Source organism: Carassius carassius, chromosome 14, assembly GCF_963082965.1.
Source record: "Carassius carassius chromosome 14, fCarCar2.1, whole genome shotgun sequence".
Classification (NCBI taxonomy): Eukaryota; Metazoa; Chordata; class Actinopteri; order Cypriniformes; family Cyprinidae; genus Carassius; species Carassius carassius.
In genome coordinates, this window is record NC_081768.1 from 5,560,684 (window position 1) to 5,577,983 (window position 17,300).

General features: G+C 34.3%; 1 protein-coding gene and 1 non-coding gene across 2 annotated transcripts; both read left to right on the forward strand.

Annotated features, from left to right (window-relative positions):
• Window positions 1–1,249: 1,249 nt before the first annotated feature.
• trnah-gug (transfer RNA histidin (anticodon GUG)) lies at window positions 1,250–1,321 on the forward strand. The gene has a single exon. It is a non-coding gene; the product is annotated as a tRNA-His (tRNA).
• A 501-nt stretch (window positions 1,322–1,822) lies between these two features.
• Window positions 1,823–15,870, forward strand: LOC132156786 (kynurenine 3-monooxygenase). Its single transcript, XM_059565818.1, has 15 exons — window positions 1,823–2,025; window positions 3,223–3,292; window positions 3,561–3,658; window positions 5,062–5,151; window positions 6,619–6,667; window positions 7,752–7,839; window positions 8,379–8,544; window positions 8,637–8,708; window positions 9,293–9,414; window positions 10,433–10,580; window positions 13,145–13,202; window positions 13,484–13,566; window positions 14,098–14,199; window positions 14,290–14,349; window positions 15,350–15,870. Exons 1-15 carry the CDS (start codon window positions 1,948–1,950, stop codon window positions 15,488–15,490), a joined length of 1,425 nt encoding a protein of 474 aa, XP_059421801.1. The 5' UTR covers window positions 1,823–1,947; the 3' UTR covers window positions 15,491–15,870.
• The last annotated feature ends 1,430 nt before the right edge of the window (window positions 15,871–17,300 follow it).

Below are 17,300 nucleotides of genomic sequence, written 5' to 3' on the forward strand. Positions count from 1 at the left end.
CGTTGAGTATTTAAAGCGACCTCTGATTTACGCGTCCAGCTCTCTCTCTCTCTCTCTCGCTCTCTCTCTCTGATTAAGATTTGCTATGCATAATCTTGACATAATCTTTAAAATCTTACTGATCTAATCCCTTATTGATTTATTTTTTTGTAATAGGGTAAACATGATGCAAACATTGTAGGTTTAACGTATAATATGTGAAAAGGAAAATGCGTTGTTCTGTGACTGATCACAATTTATTTTGTTTGTCATAATAATCACAGATCTCTTTAATTCTGTAATGGTTGGACAAGCATGTCATGCTGCAGCTCTTTCCGATTGCTGTCATTGCTTGACATTTAATGTCAACTAGACAACAACAACTTTGAGTGTGTTACTGTTATAAATAATGACCTCAGACAAGAACAAGAACACATCGTGCAAAACTGCAGTTTACTTCTCTTAAAGCAAAAGATCAATTAAAGATAGTTTCCAGGTTTCCATTTGTGTTATTTTGGTGCTTCTGGAAAATGTACGGAGTTAGAGAAAGCACACAGAAAAGGAACTTTTGTTTTTATTCACTAACAATGACATTTTATAACATTATACATTTTGTTCTGTACAGATTATACAGTACAACATTACACGATGCATACAAAAATAAAATGGGGGGGGGGGGGGGGGGCAAGAAAAAACTATTAAATAAAAAGTGCCAGGGGTAATAATATAAAAATATTATAAAATATATATATCAAATCTTCCAAATAGCATAGAAAATATAAAAAATAATCATATGGATAAAAATACGTTTTATTGAATTGCTTACCCTGACAGACAAATTTCACTGAATATTAATTTCATCGGATTGTTATTTTGCCTTTAAAAACATGTTTTGTTTTCAAGTAGGCTATATGACAAACAATTATACAAAATGTTCTTTAAGATCTAAAGATGCAGTAACGTAAGGAGCTGGGAGTTTGAGTTGTTCTTAAACAGATTCTGGATTAAAAATAAGCAGTCTAGTCTTTAATACAGAAAATGTATCATGCATGTCAGGTGTTTGGTAGATTTGCAGAGCTAGAATAAAGAATCAGGGCTGAATCTGTGATTTCTTGTTTACAACATGAAAATAAGTTGTTACAACAGCTGTTCATCAATATAACTTATTAAAGCCTTGCTGTTTTAAAATAGACTGTAAAACACCACATATATGCATGATTGTAATCATGATTGTCAATTTTCCACTACGTGTTCGTCTTGTAGGTGGCTCGCCGTGATCGTATAGTGGTTAGTACTCTGCGTTGTGGCCGCAGCAACCCCGGTTCGAATCCGGGTCACGGCAGTTTTTTTTGTTAAGTAAAATCCCTAATTCATTAATACGGATTCTGAGAATTTACACAGTCAAATTAAGACGGTCACAGAATGCATCTAAAATAACCAGTGACCGATTAAAATGACTGACGCATCTTAGTCACGTTGTGAATGCAGTGTTGTCCTGACGTCGCACACGAATCCATGCCATTTTGATCACGTCCACTAGGTGGTGATATTACAGTTGTAAATCATACAAACATAATTGATATGTACTGAGTAAACCCGGTATTTTCTGAAGTTACAACTGTTGTTTTGGGTGTTACCAACTGTAATGAATGCACGACGATTATGACTACTAATGTAAACCGCGTGAGTGTGTGTGTGTGTGTTTGAGTTAGTGTGTGAAGTTCGGTTGTGTTTGATCATCACATTCATTAGGTTACATATCTGGTCCAACTAAAATGTAATTCCATTCTGACATACAGACTGAAGGGCTGATAAACGGCGACCTGTTGATCCGGCTGTCGATGTTTGACTTTGTGTTGCTCCTCCTTCATAACCAGAAAACCCTACTTGAAAACTCTCAGAAACTCATTCACGCACTGATTCCAGCACACCTGTTTAACTCTGAACACTTTAGTATTGTTAATCATCATGGACAGTGTTTCCACGCACACACATGAATCCAGCCGCAGTGAGAGGAAAGTGATCGCGGTGGTGGGAGGCGGTTTGGTGAGAATCACTTGATCTTTATGACTTGATTACATATCTTTGAATTCTCTCAATCACTATCTACCGTCTCTATCTATCAAGTCATTAAAATCTTTGAAATAATCACAGAAAATGACCTCTAAATGAAAGAAAAGTTGTATTAGTTGTCTGTCTGACTCAGGTGGTCTGTTATATTTCTATGGATACAGAGAATGTTTCCTATAAAATAAAATAAAAAATAAAAAAATGCGACCTTTGTTAATCACAGTAATACAGGTATACTATAATTCTACTATAACTTTCACCAGGAGAATGTTAATGATTGACAAAGTGGTTATGAAACTCTGTAAATATTCTATTACAGATGTGGTGAAGAATGATTAATGACTGTATTACATTTTTTTACATTATTCTATGCACTTTATAGTTATTTATGCAAGTGTAATCTGACAAAAATTATTTAAACTAACTACATAAATTATATTTACATTAAATTAAATGTAGCCTGTACTCTTTCTGTGTAACACAGTTAATGGCTTTGATCAAAGCTCAGAATATAATATCATGAATATATCCAATGAGTTATGGGGGTGTTTATGTTTTCATCAAGTGTCTTTATGCATTTATAGTTGCATAAACCGACTTTAAGTTAAATGTTTCCTTCGTTAATGGTTTGATCTTCTGATCTCATGCTTAAAGAAGGGACATAAAAAGACTGATGATAAAATATGGCCAATAATACTGCACTTGACACAAAGCATAAGAATATTGTCTGTAAATAATATTTTGTTTGTTTAGATCTGTGTCGGTCAGCCAGTGTCTATGTAAAGCCCTGGCCTGAGAAAGTTCAGCAGTACCCTTTTATATAGATATTTGAGATAAAAATGATGAAGTAAAATCATCCAAAAGTCTTCTCTTTCCTTAATATGCTTTAAGTACAAGTTTATAAGGGAAAATTATGTCATTGCAAGCTTTTTAGATGCTCTGAAAACCTATGTATAAACACTATTATCCAAAAATGTACTTTTACTGAATCATAGTACAGCTATTAACATATTGTGGTTAATAATTGCCATTTTCATAAAGCCTACCGTGATATAGTATTTACATTGAACTCTAATATATTTCAATGTACAAAATTGTACTAACATGGTACATATCCAAAAACATGGAATTATTTTGTCATAAATAATCTATTTCTTATTCTAACCAATTTAGGTTGGATCGCTGAATGCCTGCTTCCTTGCCAAAAGAGGATTTGACGTTGCAGTCTATGAATCTCGAGAAGGTGAAAACATGAGCTATATCTCTCACACTAGCATTAATCAAAACTTTATTTTCAGGCTGTCATTCTGCATCTCAGTTATATCGCTCCACTCTTTATTATTCATACGGCGCACACTTCAAAAAAATGTAAGCTCAGTTATAATATTGTGGAAGGATTTTAGACAATTATAGACCACCACATTCTCATAATGTACAGATATAGGGTTTCAAATGTCTTCCTAACTTCAAATGCATTCCTAACCTCTTCGTTTAAACTTTTGTTCTGTTAGATATTCGTCAAGCAAAAGTCGTGAAAGGTCGAAGCATCAACTTGGCTCTGTCACATAGGGGGCGCCAGGCCTTGAAACATGTGGGAATGGAGGATAAGGTGGGTTTAATCATTGTTTTTTGTGGAAGTTAAGCGCTTGTAGCATGAATTTATTCTGATTTTGCATACATTAGTCTCCTCTTTATAAAAGAGCTGATTAAAGCCATCATATTCAACATTTTCGTAGACACTAGGCAGTTTAATTAATGATAGCACAGTGTTTTGATCAAGTAGTAAGAAGCCATTAGCAGATGCTTTGATCAATACAGTGGCTTACAGTTTAGTACACTTATTAAAGAGACAATCCCCTTGGAGCTGGGTTTATCATTTAGCATTTTTCTATCACGATTCACACTTTTAGGAAAAATATAATAAAAATATTATCTTGGCAACCAGTAGTACAGTATTTACTGTAAGAACTCATGAATTCTGTGATGACTGAGCTATGCTCGGGCTTTTCCGCAGAGGGAAGTGTTGAAAGTACTATGAGGAAGTCTGACCATGTGAAACTAGGTCAAATTCTACTTGCACTCAATGCATAGACAGTCAAGCTTAGAGTTTTGATAGGAAGGATTGAATTGTATATGGTTAGCACACAGAGTCCTGTGTCTCTGTGATTCGGTTATTTTACACTGTGTGATTCAGCTCGACAGAGTCAGAAATGCCAGATCAGGGATACTGTATGAAATCAACCCTGAGTTAACATGATTTTCATATCTGACAGAGTGTGACAGACAGTCTGAAGCTTTAGAGGCATAAGGTGGACGGATGGAGCTGTTGTTAGTTCTTCTATTTAACGTACATAACATGATTTACCCAAATAGGACATCTGCCTGGAGCAACAGCTTTTGTTGGTCCTGCAACAATATTCCCATCAACCCCGGTCATTTTCAAATGAGATTTTAGGGTTAGGTTTTGGTAAGGGGCTTCAACTACGTACATTTTTACATTTTTTCATTGCTCTCTGGCTTTAGTTCCAAGTATTGTGCCTCAATGACTTGTATAATATATATAAAATAGTATTTTATTTGATCTTTTATTCAACATGTATGTATTGATTTAATTAGAGGTGACAGTAAATACCTTAACAAAATTTACATTTCAAAAAAATGCTACTCTTTTGAACTATCTATTTGTGAAAGGATCCAAAAAACAAAAACAACAACAAAAAAAGGTTATTGTGCAGCATTTCAGAATTTTAGAATGATTGCGGAAGGATCATGTGACACTGAAGACTGGAGAAATGATGCTGAAAATTTCCTAACATTAATTCATATATTAAAAAAGAAAAATCTAATATTATTTCAAAGTATTGCTGTTTCAACTGTATTTTTTTATGAAATAAATCCAGCCTCAGTGAGTATAATAAAACATTACTGACCCCAAACATTTGAGCGGTAGTGTATAACATCATTGAGACTGTGAACATATATATATTGTCATGTGTTTTTTTATTTTTACAGATAGTCTCTAAAGGCATTCCAATGCATGCCCGAATGATCCATAATCTGAATGGAAAACGCTCTCAAATACCCTACGGCAAAAAGGGACAGGTAACAGTACATATTTTCAGATTTACACATTCATATTCACACAAACATTGAACTTCAACTGGCTATCCTTTGGATCTTTATCTCAGTGTTTCAGAAATGCACAGTCACATGACAGGTTGCAGTAAAGTTGCTGCACAGTTACAGGGTTATTAACCCACTAGTTGAGAACATTTACATCACACATACATTCATGCTTGGAGTCTGCTTGCTGATATGTGACCAATGACCCCAGCAGAGTCAATACAACCATCTCCCCTCCCACCAATTTGTTAATCATTACAATCATAATACACACATAATAGTGGCAATTAGGACTTTGGCATTTCTTTTTATGAGAAATCCGCACATTTGGTTTCCTGACACATCTACACAAGTCTAATTATTATAAATGTGGAATAAATAAGACTACAGTAGTTTGACAGAAATCTGAATGCAAGTGAACATGGACAGGTTGTTATGAACAAAATATTAATAATAATAATTATTATTATTATGAATAAAACATATCATTTGTATAATTTTACATATAAATAAATGTGCATTTTAGGGTCTGTATAGGTCATTAGAATATCACTGAAATGTATGAAAGAAAGAACAAAATAGTGAGTGGTATATAATTTGAATTATTTTTCATATTAATAAATTTGTTTTCTGAGCCTGCATATCAACATTTATAAACAAAAACTAATTAAGAAAGAGATGGTATTTAATTGAAGTAATTTTGCATAATTAATACAATTGCATTTTGGGCCTGTGTAGGTCATCATAATATCATTGAAATTTATGAACAAAGAAACTAATAAGAAGTAGGAGGTATATCATTTAAATAATTGCATCTTAATGCATGTGCATATTTTGAAGTCATTTTATTATTCACCATTTTTCAAAACATTTAGTTTTTTTAAATGTCCAATATTAAATATTTATAATGAAGAAGAACCAGTTGAGAACCACTGATTAACACAACTAAATATCCTGTTTAACTCAGAAATAAATCACAGCTCGTGAGACATTCTGTCATCTTTGCAACAAAACAGCCCTAAATATGCTTTGAAAACAGCTGAGATGAAAAGCTCAGGTTTCTCTGGCCCAGTTTGTGTGTTCATTTTGTTCCTCATGAGGTCTGCGGGGATTATGTTGATTGGAAATCACCAGATGGACTGAAACAGAACTGCTTTTAAACCATTAGCTTATTGCTGCTACTACTATGTAATCCCCTCACAATACACACTCACTGCTGCAAACAATGTGCGTCAAGGTGCATTTAAACAGTTGTGACATCTAAGCTGTAGATTATAGTGCCTTTCAGGTGACTGAACTCCATGGCTGTCATAAATCCATCATTTCAGATTTAAAATATCCCAGATAATCCAGAACATGCATGATAGAGATTAAAATTGTCATTTTCCACGGCTGACTGACACTAAACTGGAAGTTCCCGAAATATGACTGTTCTTTCTGTTGTAGTACATCCTCTCTGTGGACAGAGCTAACCTCAACAAGGAGCTGCTAACAGGTGACAGTTCATTTAAACAACGATTTGCAACACTTAATGTGCCACGTTATACATTATATAGTACCTTATGTACCTTCATTTGTTTTTTTAAATGACCTCTTAGGTTATTTTGAAGATATACGTCCCTATTTGCATATCAATCCCAAATGGCCTCAAATATTTTTTGTTTCAAGTCCTCTCTTCATTTGCCCACTTTTTGGGATTTAATCAGTCAATAATGGATAAAATCAAGTCCCTTTTTTGAATATTCAGTTAAATTTTTTGTTGGAGTAGTAGTTTAAGTTTTGTGAAAAGGTTTTCCAATTTTAAATATTTTTGGAGAAGTCTCTTATGTTCACCAAGGCCACATTTATTTGATCTACTGTAAAAACTGTAATATTGTGAAATATTATTCCAATTTCAAATATTTGTTTTCTATTTAAATATTTTTCAAATGTAATTTATTCCTGTGATGGCAAAGCTGAAAAGGAGCTACTTAATAGTTTAGTGGAAACTGTGATACATTTTTTTTTCCGGGATTCTTTGATGAATATTAAGTTCAAAAGAAGAGCATTTATTTTGAAATGTACATTTTTTGTCTTTGCTTTCACTTTTGATCAATTCAGTGTCTTTTTGTTGAATAAATGCCATTTCACAAAAAGAACGATAACTATAAAGATAAAGATATTAGTGTACACACTAGCGGACATTCTCGAGACAGCAGGATTGATCCTGATTGGCTGTCAATTAGTTTTTTCATTCATCACCTAGAGAATTTTTTTTTTGAAAGTGATTCCAATGATATTGTTTCTCTGTGACTTTATTGTTATAGTTGTGGTGTGGACTCTGATATTCTTAGATTTTTAGAGCTATATCTTTATAGTTATCATTCTTGGTGTGAACAGGCCTTAAAAGTATTAATTTCCTTTAGAAAAAATTAACCCCCACACTTCTGAATGGCAGGTTGCAAACTTGTGAATGCCATTTCTAAAAGTTAGTTAATTTAAGCAGAAATGAGTTTAGTATCAAAAAATCAATCCAGTTTGAATCTTATTCCTTTTATTTACTGAATAAACATACAGAATTGATTTTTTTTTTCTTGCAGCGGCAGATGCATATCCAAACACTACACTGAACTTTGATCACAAGCTGCAGGACTGGAGTCCAAAATCGGGAACGATGACCTTCGTTGGGTAAACTGTAATCACTTTCTGTCTCCATTTTGGGGAGTGAATAATACCGTGATTTTATTTAAAATACCTTGGGTGCCATGTAAAGTAATAGTCACAGTTTCTGTCACTATATAAGTCGTTAACTAAAACAAAAGTCTTAAAATAACAATTTTGATACTTGAATTTCTCATTGTTGTTTAGTTTAACTTTAAATACTTAAATAGTTAACATGAAATAAACAAAAATAAATATATAAATACATATAAAATAAATATAAAAATATAAATATAAAAAACTAACTATACAGACTTGAAAAAAAAAATACATATTTCAACAATATTATTTACCCACCCTATTTTCATTCCAAACCCATATTTCTTTTCTTTGAGCACAAAGTTTTAAATTTTAGGTGAACTAAACTTTTGAAAAGCTTTTTTAAACATCTTCAATCACAGATCAGGTTTAGCTGCCCAAGAGGGTCATGTGGTAAATGTATGTGCGTGTTTGTATATTGAGTGTGAATCAGATTATATTTCAGCAGAGATTTTGTCTCTGAACAGACCTGATGGCCAGAAGAAGGAGATCCAGGCTGATCTGATTGTAGGCTGTGATGGAGCTTTCTCTGCCGTCAGGAAGCAGTACCTACGGCAAAGTCGTTTCAATTACAGCCAGACATACATTCCCCACGGGTACATGGAGCTCACCATGCCTCCTAAAGACGGAGATGTAGGTGTCACAACAATGTTATCTGGCAGTCTTCATTACATATCTGCCATCATTTTATCTGCTCACATCTCGTTCTCTCTGTGTCCTCTAAGTTTGCAATGGAGCCCAATTACTTGCACATTTGGCCCAGAAACACTTTCATGATGATTGCCCTGCCCAACTTGGTAAAGTCACGTAATCATTTTCTTTGTGTTTTACTCATATATTGTTATTTTTAATTACATTATTATACTTTTTCAATTACAATATTACAATTTTCAATATATTGTTTTTTAAACTACAGAATATTTTATTATTTTACTGTTTATTAACTTTTTTTGCGAATATCTATTACCTAGTGTTTTCATTATTATTACTATGATTATAAAAATGTAAAAAATATTTTAAGTGTTTGTAAACATGTTATCTTGTGTTGTATTATTATTATCATAAAGAGTAGTAGTATTTATTTTTAGTAGTATAAGTATTTTGTTATTATTATTATTATTATTAGTTTTTGCTATTATATTATTATTATTATTTTACATTTTTGGGGGGATTAACTATTTATTAGTTTGTTATTTGCTGTTAGAGTTAGGGCTGGGTATTATGTATAGTGTGGTTTTCCATACAAATGCAAAAGGTCTCACATTTCTGTACAAGTATTTCCTCCGAAGGTGTTTTGAAAGTGCATTATAATCTTTTGCTGCGGTTAAATTGTGGTTTTCCTGGCAGAAAATCATGTTTCTTTTGATTTGGGTTTTTTAAGGACAGGACATTCACATGCACACTCTTCATGCCCTTTGAAGATTTCGAGAAGATCCGCTCCGGTGACGAGGTCATCCGTTTCTTTCAGAAATACTTTCCTGACTCCATACCTCTAATAGGAATGTGAGTACACTTTGTTCTGTTTCTCTTTCAGTCTCATGTCAATCTTTCTGCTTCGTGCTTCTCTCAGTGAGGTGTGAAACTGCAGTCTAACAGACACACAGCCCAGCGGGCGGCTTTTTAATATGAAGGAGATACAGTACTGGGATGATGATTTGCTTATTATTATCAATGCTGGAAACAGTTGTGCTGCTTATATTTTGTAACATTATTAATGCCATTATTTTTGATGAAATGAATGCATCCTTGCTGAATTCAGTTTATGGTTGGAGTAGGAATGGTAGAGTATGAGTATTATTATTTTTTTGTTGTTGTATATTTTAAGTATATTTCACCCAGAAATTAAAATATTCAGTCATCATTAACTCAAGCCATGTGTTTCTTTCTTCTTTGAAACAAAAAGGAGATATTAGGCTTAATAAAAGTCCCAGGCACATTTGCTTTATTTGTATCCCAAAAAATGCAGTAAATGGTGACTAATAGTGCCCTTTTTTTGTTTCACTGAATTATAAATAATGGGGTGGTGCTAGCGCAGTGGATAAGACACATGTCTTTGGTGTGAGAGACCCGGGTTCGAATCCACTGTGAGACACCAATGTGTTCCTGAGCAAGACACTTAACCCCTAGTTGCTCCAGAGGTGTGTGACCTCTGACATATGTGGCAATTGTAAGTCGCTTTGGATAAAAGCGTCAGCTAAGTGAATAAATCTAAATCTAAATCTAATAAAAGTCAAACGAATTTGAAACAACATATAAACACATGTACACTGACCTTAATATAGCATATTCAGTTTCCGGATTTTATATTATATGAGTAACTTGTCAGTGTAATTGTTCAGATTGTAATTCTAAGAATGTTGTTTTTCTTTTTTTAATTAACAGGAAGCTTTGAATGAGATTGTCCTACATTGAATGTCATAATTAACATAATTAAGCAGTGAGTCACTGTGCCACAGACAGACGTGCCAGTGTTATAAATGCATGTACGTTATGGACTGAGTGTGTCTGTGTGTTTTCACAGTGAGGCTCTCAAACAGGATTTCTTCCGGCTGCCGGCTCAGGCCATGGTCTCTGTGAAGTGCTCCCCGTATCATCTCTTTGATAAGTGTGTTCTTATGGGAGATGCGGCCCACGCTGTGGTTCCTTTCTATGGTCAAGGCATGAATGCAGTAAGTGGGGGTGGAGAGGATATTCATACTCATCAACACGCTTCAGTTTTTTCAATAAGTCTCCAGCTGTAATTTCTCCCAGTGATGTACAACCCGAATTCCGGAAAAGTTGGGACGTTTTTTAAATTTTAATAAAATGAAAACTAAAGGAATTTCAAATCACATGAGCCAATATTTTATTCACAATAGAACATAGATAACGTAGCAAATGTTTAAACTGAGAAATTTTACACTTTTATCCACTTAATTAGCTCATTTAAAATTTAATGCCTGCTACAGGTCTCAAAAAAGTTGGCACGGGGGCAACAAATGGCTAAAAAAGCAAGCAGTTTTGAAAAGATTCAGCTGGGAGAACATCTAGTGATTAATTAAGTTAATTGATATCAGGTCTGTAACATGATTAGCTATAAAAGCTTTGTATTAGAGAAGCAGAGTCTCTCAGAAGTAAAGATGGGCAGAGGCTCTCCAATCTGTGAAAGACTGCGTAAAAAAATTGTGGAAAACTTTAAAAACAATGTTCCTCAACGTCAAATTGCAAAGGCTTTGCAAATCTCATCATCTACAGTGCATAACATCATCAAAAGATTCAGAGAAACTGGAGAAATCTCTGTGCGTAAGGGACAAGGCCGGAGACCTTTATTGGATGCCCGTGGTCTTCGGGGTCTCAGACGACACTGCATCACTCATCGGCATGATTGTGTCAATGACATTACTAAATGGGCCCAGGAATACTTTCAGAAACCACTGTCGGTAAACACAATCCGCCGTGCCATCAGCAGATGCCAACTAAAGCTCTATCATGCAAAAAGGAAGCCATATGTGAACATGGTCCAGAAGCGCCGTCGTGTCCTGTGGGCCAAGGCTCATTTAAAATGGACTATTTCAAAGTGGAATAGTGTTTTATGGTCAGACGAGTCCAAATTTGACATTCTTGTTGGAAATCACGGACGCCGTGTCCTCCGGGCTAAAGAGGAGGGAGACCTTCCAGCATGTTATCAGCGTTCAGTTCAAAAGCCAGCATCTCTGATGGTATGGGGGTGCATAAGTGCATACGGTATGGGCAGCTTGCATGTTTTGGAAGGATCTGTGAATGCTGAAAGGTATATAAAGGTTTTAAAGCAACATATGCTTCCCTCCAAACAACGTCTATTTCAGGGAAGGCCTTGTTTATTTCAGCAGGACAATGCAAAACCACATACTGCAGCTATAACAACAGCATGGCTTCATCGTAGAAGAGTCCGGGTGCTAACCTGGCCTGCCTGCAGTCCAGATCTTTCACCTATAGAGAACATTTGGTGCATCATTAAACGAAAAATACGTCAAAGATGACCACGAACTCTTCAGCAGCTGGAAATCTATATAAGGCAAGAATGGGACCAAATTCCAACAGCAAAACTCCAGCAACTCATAGCCTCAATGCCCAGACGTCTTCAAACTGTTTTGAAAAGAAAAGGAGATGCTACACCATGGTAAACATGCCCCGTCCCAACTATTTTGAGACCTGTAGCAGAAATCAAAATTGAAATGAGCTCATTTTGTGCATAAAATTGTAAACTTTCTCAGTTTAAACATTTGCTATGTTATCTATGTTCTATTGTGAATAAAATATTGGCTCATGTGATTTGAAAGTCTTTTAGTTTTCATTTTATTCAAAATTAAAAAACATCCCAACTTTTCCGGAATTCGGGTTGTAAACATAACCTGAAGACCAGATGAAATCTGATTAACAGTATACAGATATGTTCCAATAGTTCTGGAGCATGCAAACATATTTGTACTGAATAAAAGCTTGACCAGAACATGGACCAGTGTTACTTTAGTATGTAGTAGTATCATAGTTTGAATTAGTTTTTAGGTCTATTTTAAAATTCATTTTTGGTAATTAAAATATGTCTGAAATTATATATGTGACCATGGAACACAAAACCAGTCATAAAAGTCAATGTTTTGAAAAACTGGGATTTATACAATAATAAATAAGCTTTCCATTGATGTATGTTTTGCTATAGGTCAATACTTGGCTGAGATACAACTGTTTAAAAATCTGGAATCTGAGGGTTCAAAAATATATAATATAGAGAAAACTGCCTGGAATACAAGTCCTTAGCAATGCATATTACTAATTAAGTTTTGATATATTTACGAAATGAAATGTAAAAAATATTTTAATGGAATATGATCCTTACTTAATATCTTAATGATTTTTGGCATAAAATAACAATGTATAATTTTGACCCATACAATGTATTGTTGGCTACTGCTAACAATCTAATATACCTGTGCTACTTATGACGCACACGCACACACACGCACACACACACACACACACACACACACACACACAGACACACACACACACACACACACACACACACACACACACACACACACACACACACACACACATATATTTAGTTAACTATACTAACCCTGATATGGATCTTATTTTAAAAATTGGGTGCTTGTAAATGTAGTCATTGATGGTCTTGCAGATTGAAATTTTCAGCAAAGTGAAATAATATTAATAACTAATAAACGTGTCATTATTTTATTTTGTTTCACAGGGCTTTGAGGATTGTTTAGTTTTTGACGAGATTATGGACCAGCTGAATGAAAACCTTGGTAAGACAGAAACCCCCCCAAATTTCTGTGACTAAAGGAATTAATTAATTAAATTATAAAAAAATGTTAAAATACATTTATTTTAATCTTCTTCTTATTTATATAATAAACATAATAAAACGTATAATTTTAAATAAATCAAGTACTGTTTGTAACATTTCATCCCAGAGTAACATCAGTAATTAGCATTACTGTTTAATAAACTCTAAGAGAGATCTAAGGGATGCCAAATATTTGTTTGCAGATTAAATTAAGAATTTTTTAATATGCTTTGCCTGCAGCTGCTGTGCTTGAAAAATACACCAGAGTCCGTGTACCTGACGATCACGCCATAGCTGACCTGGCCATGTACAACTATGTAGAGGTAGACCATGCAATACTGTATCTGAACACCAGGTGCTGTCACATGACTTCCATTTCATTCATTTGACAACAGTTGTGTTCGACCTGAAGCGGCGCTGCACATACCAGTTAAAGTACCACAAGAGCAATTTTTTTCTTTGAATTGGAATGAGGTTGTATAAATTGTAAAGATAAATCCTGATGGATGGATGATAATACATTCAAACTAAAAATAAATGAATAGAGGATATAATATATTCCTGTAGCGCCTCTTAGCTAGCAACATCAAGGTCATGGGTTTTTCTGTTCATTAAGTAGTATACACACATACATTACAGAACAAACACACACACACTCACACAGCAGCAGTAATGAGTCTGTCCAGATGATTGCATGTGACATACAGGCCACAGTGACACAGGTCAACCTCATTACTGATGGCAGGGTGAAGATACAGACACACACATTTGTTTTCAAGAGGTGTAGGCCAGACCAAGAGCTAGAGCATTAAATGCTGCTGTTAGTTTCGCTCATGATGTGATCTGTGTCGCAGATGAGAGCACACGTCAATTCCAGATATTTCCTGTTTCGAAAATACCTGGACAATTTCTTTCATTTCATCATGCCAAAAACAATCATTCCACTTTACACAATGGTAAGAGCCTTCCTTTCTGCGTTCTGAATCATCTTGTTTTTAGTTGGTGGTTAGTTCACTAATTCGTATGGTGGATTACTTGCTTCTTAGGTCACATTCACCAGAACACGGTACCATGAAGCGGTGAAGCGCTGGCATTGGCAAAATAAGGTGAAGACCAATCCTGTGTGTTTGAAAGAGACAAACGTTTGGCTGACAAATGACCAATGCCAGTGTAAATTCAGGAGCCGCATGAGACTAAAGTGTTTTAAAACAGGTCTTCCTTTCTGAGCTATCAACAAAACATTAATCCATTAGTGTTATGTTCATAATATCACATTATACACTGATGGTAGAAAAATAACTTTCATTGTTATTTATTGATTTATAAACTTGAAAAGGCCATGCTGCAGTTCAGGATCTAATCAAAGTATGTTTCTAGAACTGAAACTAATGAGCTGATAAGATTTGGATTTTTTTTTTTTTTTTTTGCTGAAATGTATGCTTTAGCAGCATACTGTATTCCACAATGCAATGCACTAGATTTGACTATTCTTTTGTGCGTGAAACACAAGTTATTTGTGAATCTAAATATCTGATTTTGAATCTTTTGCTCACCAAGGCTGCATTTATTTGATAAAAAGTCTGTAAAAACAGCAATATTGTCATGAAACCTTTTCAATTTTAATATATTTTAAAATGTTATTTATTTATTTGTTGCACAGCTGAATTTTCAGCATCATTACTCCAGTCTTAAGTGACACATGATCCTTCAGAAATCAGCTATTATTATTAATTATAAAAACAAAAATTGTGGGAACCATGATACATTTTCAGGATTATTTAATAAATAGAAAGTTCAAAACAGCAGCATTAGTTTTTTTTTTTTTTGCAATATATGTTTTTGTTTCATTGTATCTTTATTGTAAAATTAGGCGTAGCCTATAATTGTAAAAGCCTAATTTGTTTTCATCAACTACACTGTTTAATGTAATTTCATTTAATTATAGTGCTTTTCATTTAACAATAAATGTCCAAACTTAATGGAAATTGTCCTTCACTGTAGATGTTTTTAGTAGCCTACATTGTTCACCTAAAACTTGGATTTAAAAAGTACTTTACATTTTCACGGTATAATAAAATAGCTAATGGTCTGGCTGGTCTTTTGCAGGTGATCACTCAAGGTCTGTGGCTGTGTGGAGCTGTATCTGCTGCAGGAGGGACGTATGTCTTGGTCAGATACTCTCACAAACTCCCCAGAATCTCTGCAGAGCACCTGTGGACCCGTATACTCGCCTTAAAGCACTTCTAAACCCTGTGTTGATGTTTAGTAGCCTTGTCATGTCAAAGGAGCAACTCCCAAAAGATCTTTCATGGGTCTGTACTGGACCAGAATTGAAGTCCTGTTCAATACAAGTTAAATAAAAAATGCTCTGCGTTTTGTGTTATGATGTTGATTACCACAGAAAATAATTTTTTGTAGTTTGTCAATGTAGTGCACTTAAAATTGGGGTATAATGGGCCAGCATTCCAGATGGTTTAAAGCATTAAAGCAGAAATGTTGCTGTGATGATTGTTATAGCACTTATCTTCTCATCATGCTTTAATATAAAAAAGTTACTTGCATTGCATTCAAGGTGTAGATTTTACCAGCTCAAGACTTGAGCAGCAGGAATGCTGACTTATGCTGAATTATTCATGTTTGAGTTCTAAAAGTCTAAACATTGTATATTTTTAGAATTGGGAATACTTCTCTTCAACATTTATACATTTTAATATTTAGTTCCTGGTCCCATATACTTCAATTTTAAATGAAGATTATTCTATATTTTCTGTGATTTTCAACTGTCTTGAATTCCTTTAACATGTATTGAATCCAGAACACTCCTTTTAATAAATCACCATGACCTTGAAATTGTTGTAATGGATGTATAATTCTGTTTCAGTTCTAATTCAGGTTTGCTTTTACTTTATATATCATGTGTGGGCATTGGGATCTCTTAACACATATCATTTCTTTGGTTTTAATTATTTTAAAAAGTCAAGCTGATCACTGTCAGTTCTTGTAGATTCTAAATAAGTTAAATGTGACTGAATAAAATATTTTGTTCATTGAATGCCTGAACTCTTCTGCTTTTTTTGCGGTCTAGGTATCTTGTTTGCAACTTTTAGTGCAACAAAAACAATGTCATGCTCTAGTTTTGGGCGGGAGAAATATTAAGTCCTCCTGATGGTCCTCCTTTCACTGTCATGTAAAAACTCACATTAATCCTCATTCACATTTAACCCACAAATCCTCAGCAAGGCATAATCCATAAATGAGATAACAGATGCTCTCTGCCCACTCAAACAGGCAATCGCTCATTCAATTGTCTTTTTTTGTATCATAAATCCCTTTCTTAAAATGATAAAACCACCACTTGTGTTTTGATGCAATGGCTGCTTTTCAGCTTAAGTTTTTAGTCATTATTCATTATCTGATTTTAATATTTAAGGTTTAATTGGTAATAAAAAAAAACTGGGTTTTTTTTCCTTTCTTTTTTTTCAGACAGTACTGTTTGAATCCACGCAATCAACAATGTAACACGAGGGTGAAAGATTTTCACTCAGATTTCACTTTCAAATACGTATTTTAAATAGGCCTACATGTAGGCTAACTAACTAACAAGATCAGATAACAGTATAACATATTAATTATAATATAGGCTACTGATAAGTGTAAGATTCACTTCAATGAGATGAGATGACAGGATGCTTTCAACTGTTTTCCTATTGAACTGTCACCAACTGAACTGCAGTAGTCAATCTATTTAGTGAATATAACTAGATAATAGACAATGCTGCATAAGGCTGGTTATTAATGCATTATTACATTATTAGGTGCAGTTGGTCATATTAATGTAGATCGGGACTTTAAAGTGCGAAAAGCGAATCAGAGTGAGTTTGTGATTTATTTCGGAACTTCACGTTTCTCGAATCATTTTATTCAAATTAAGACTTCGAAATGTGGCTTGGTGAATCTTTTGATTCAGATCAGAATTTCGAAGCGGGTTTGTGTATTGAATGGTTCGTGAACGGCGCTCCGAAGTCATTTGTGGATAAATACAGCTCTGACTGTTAAA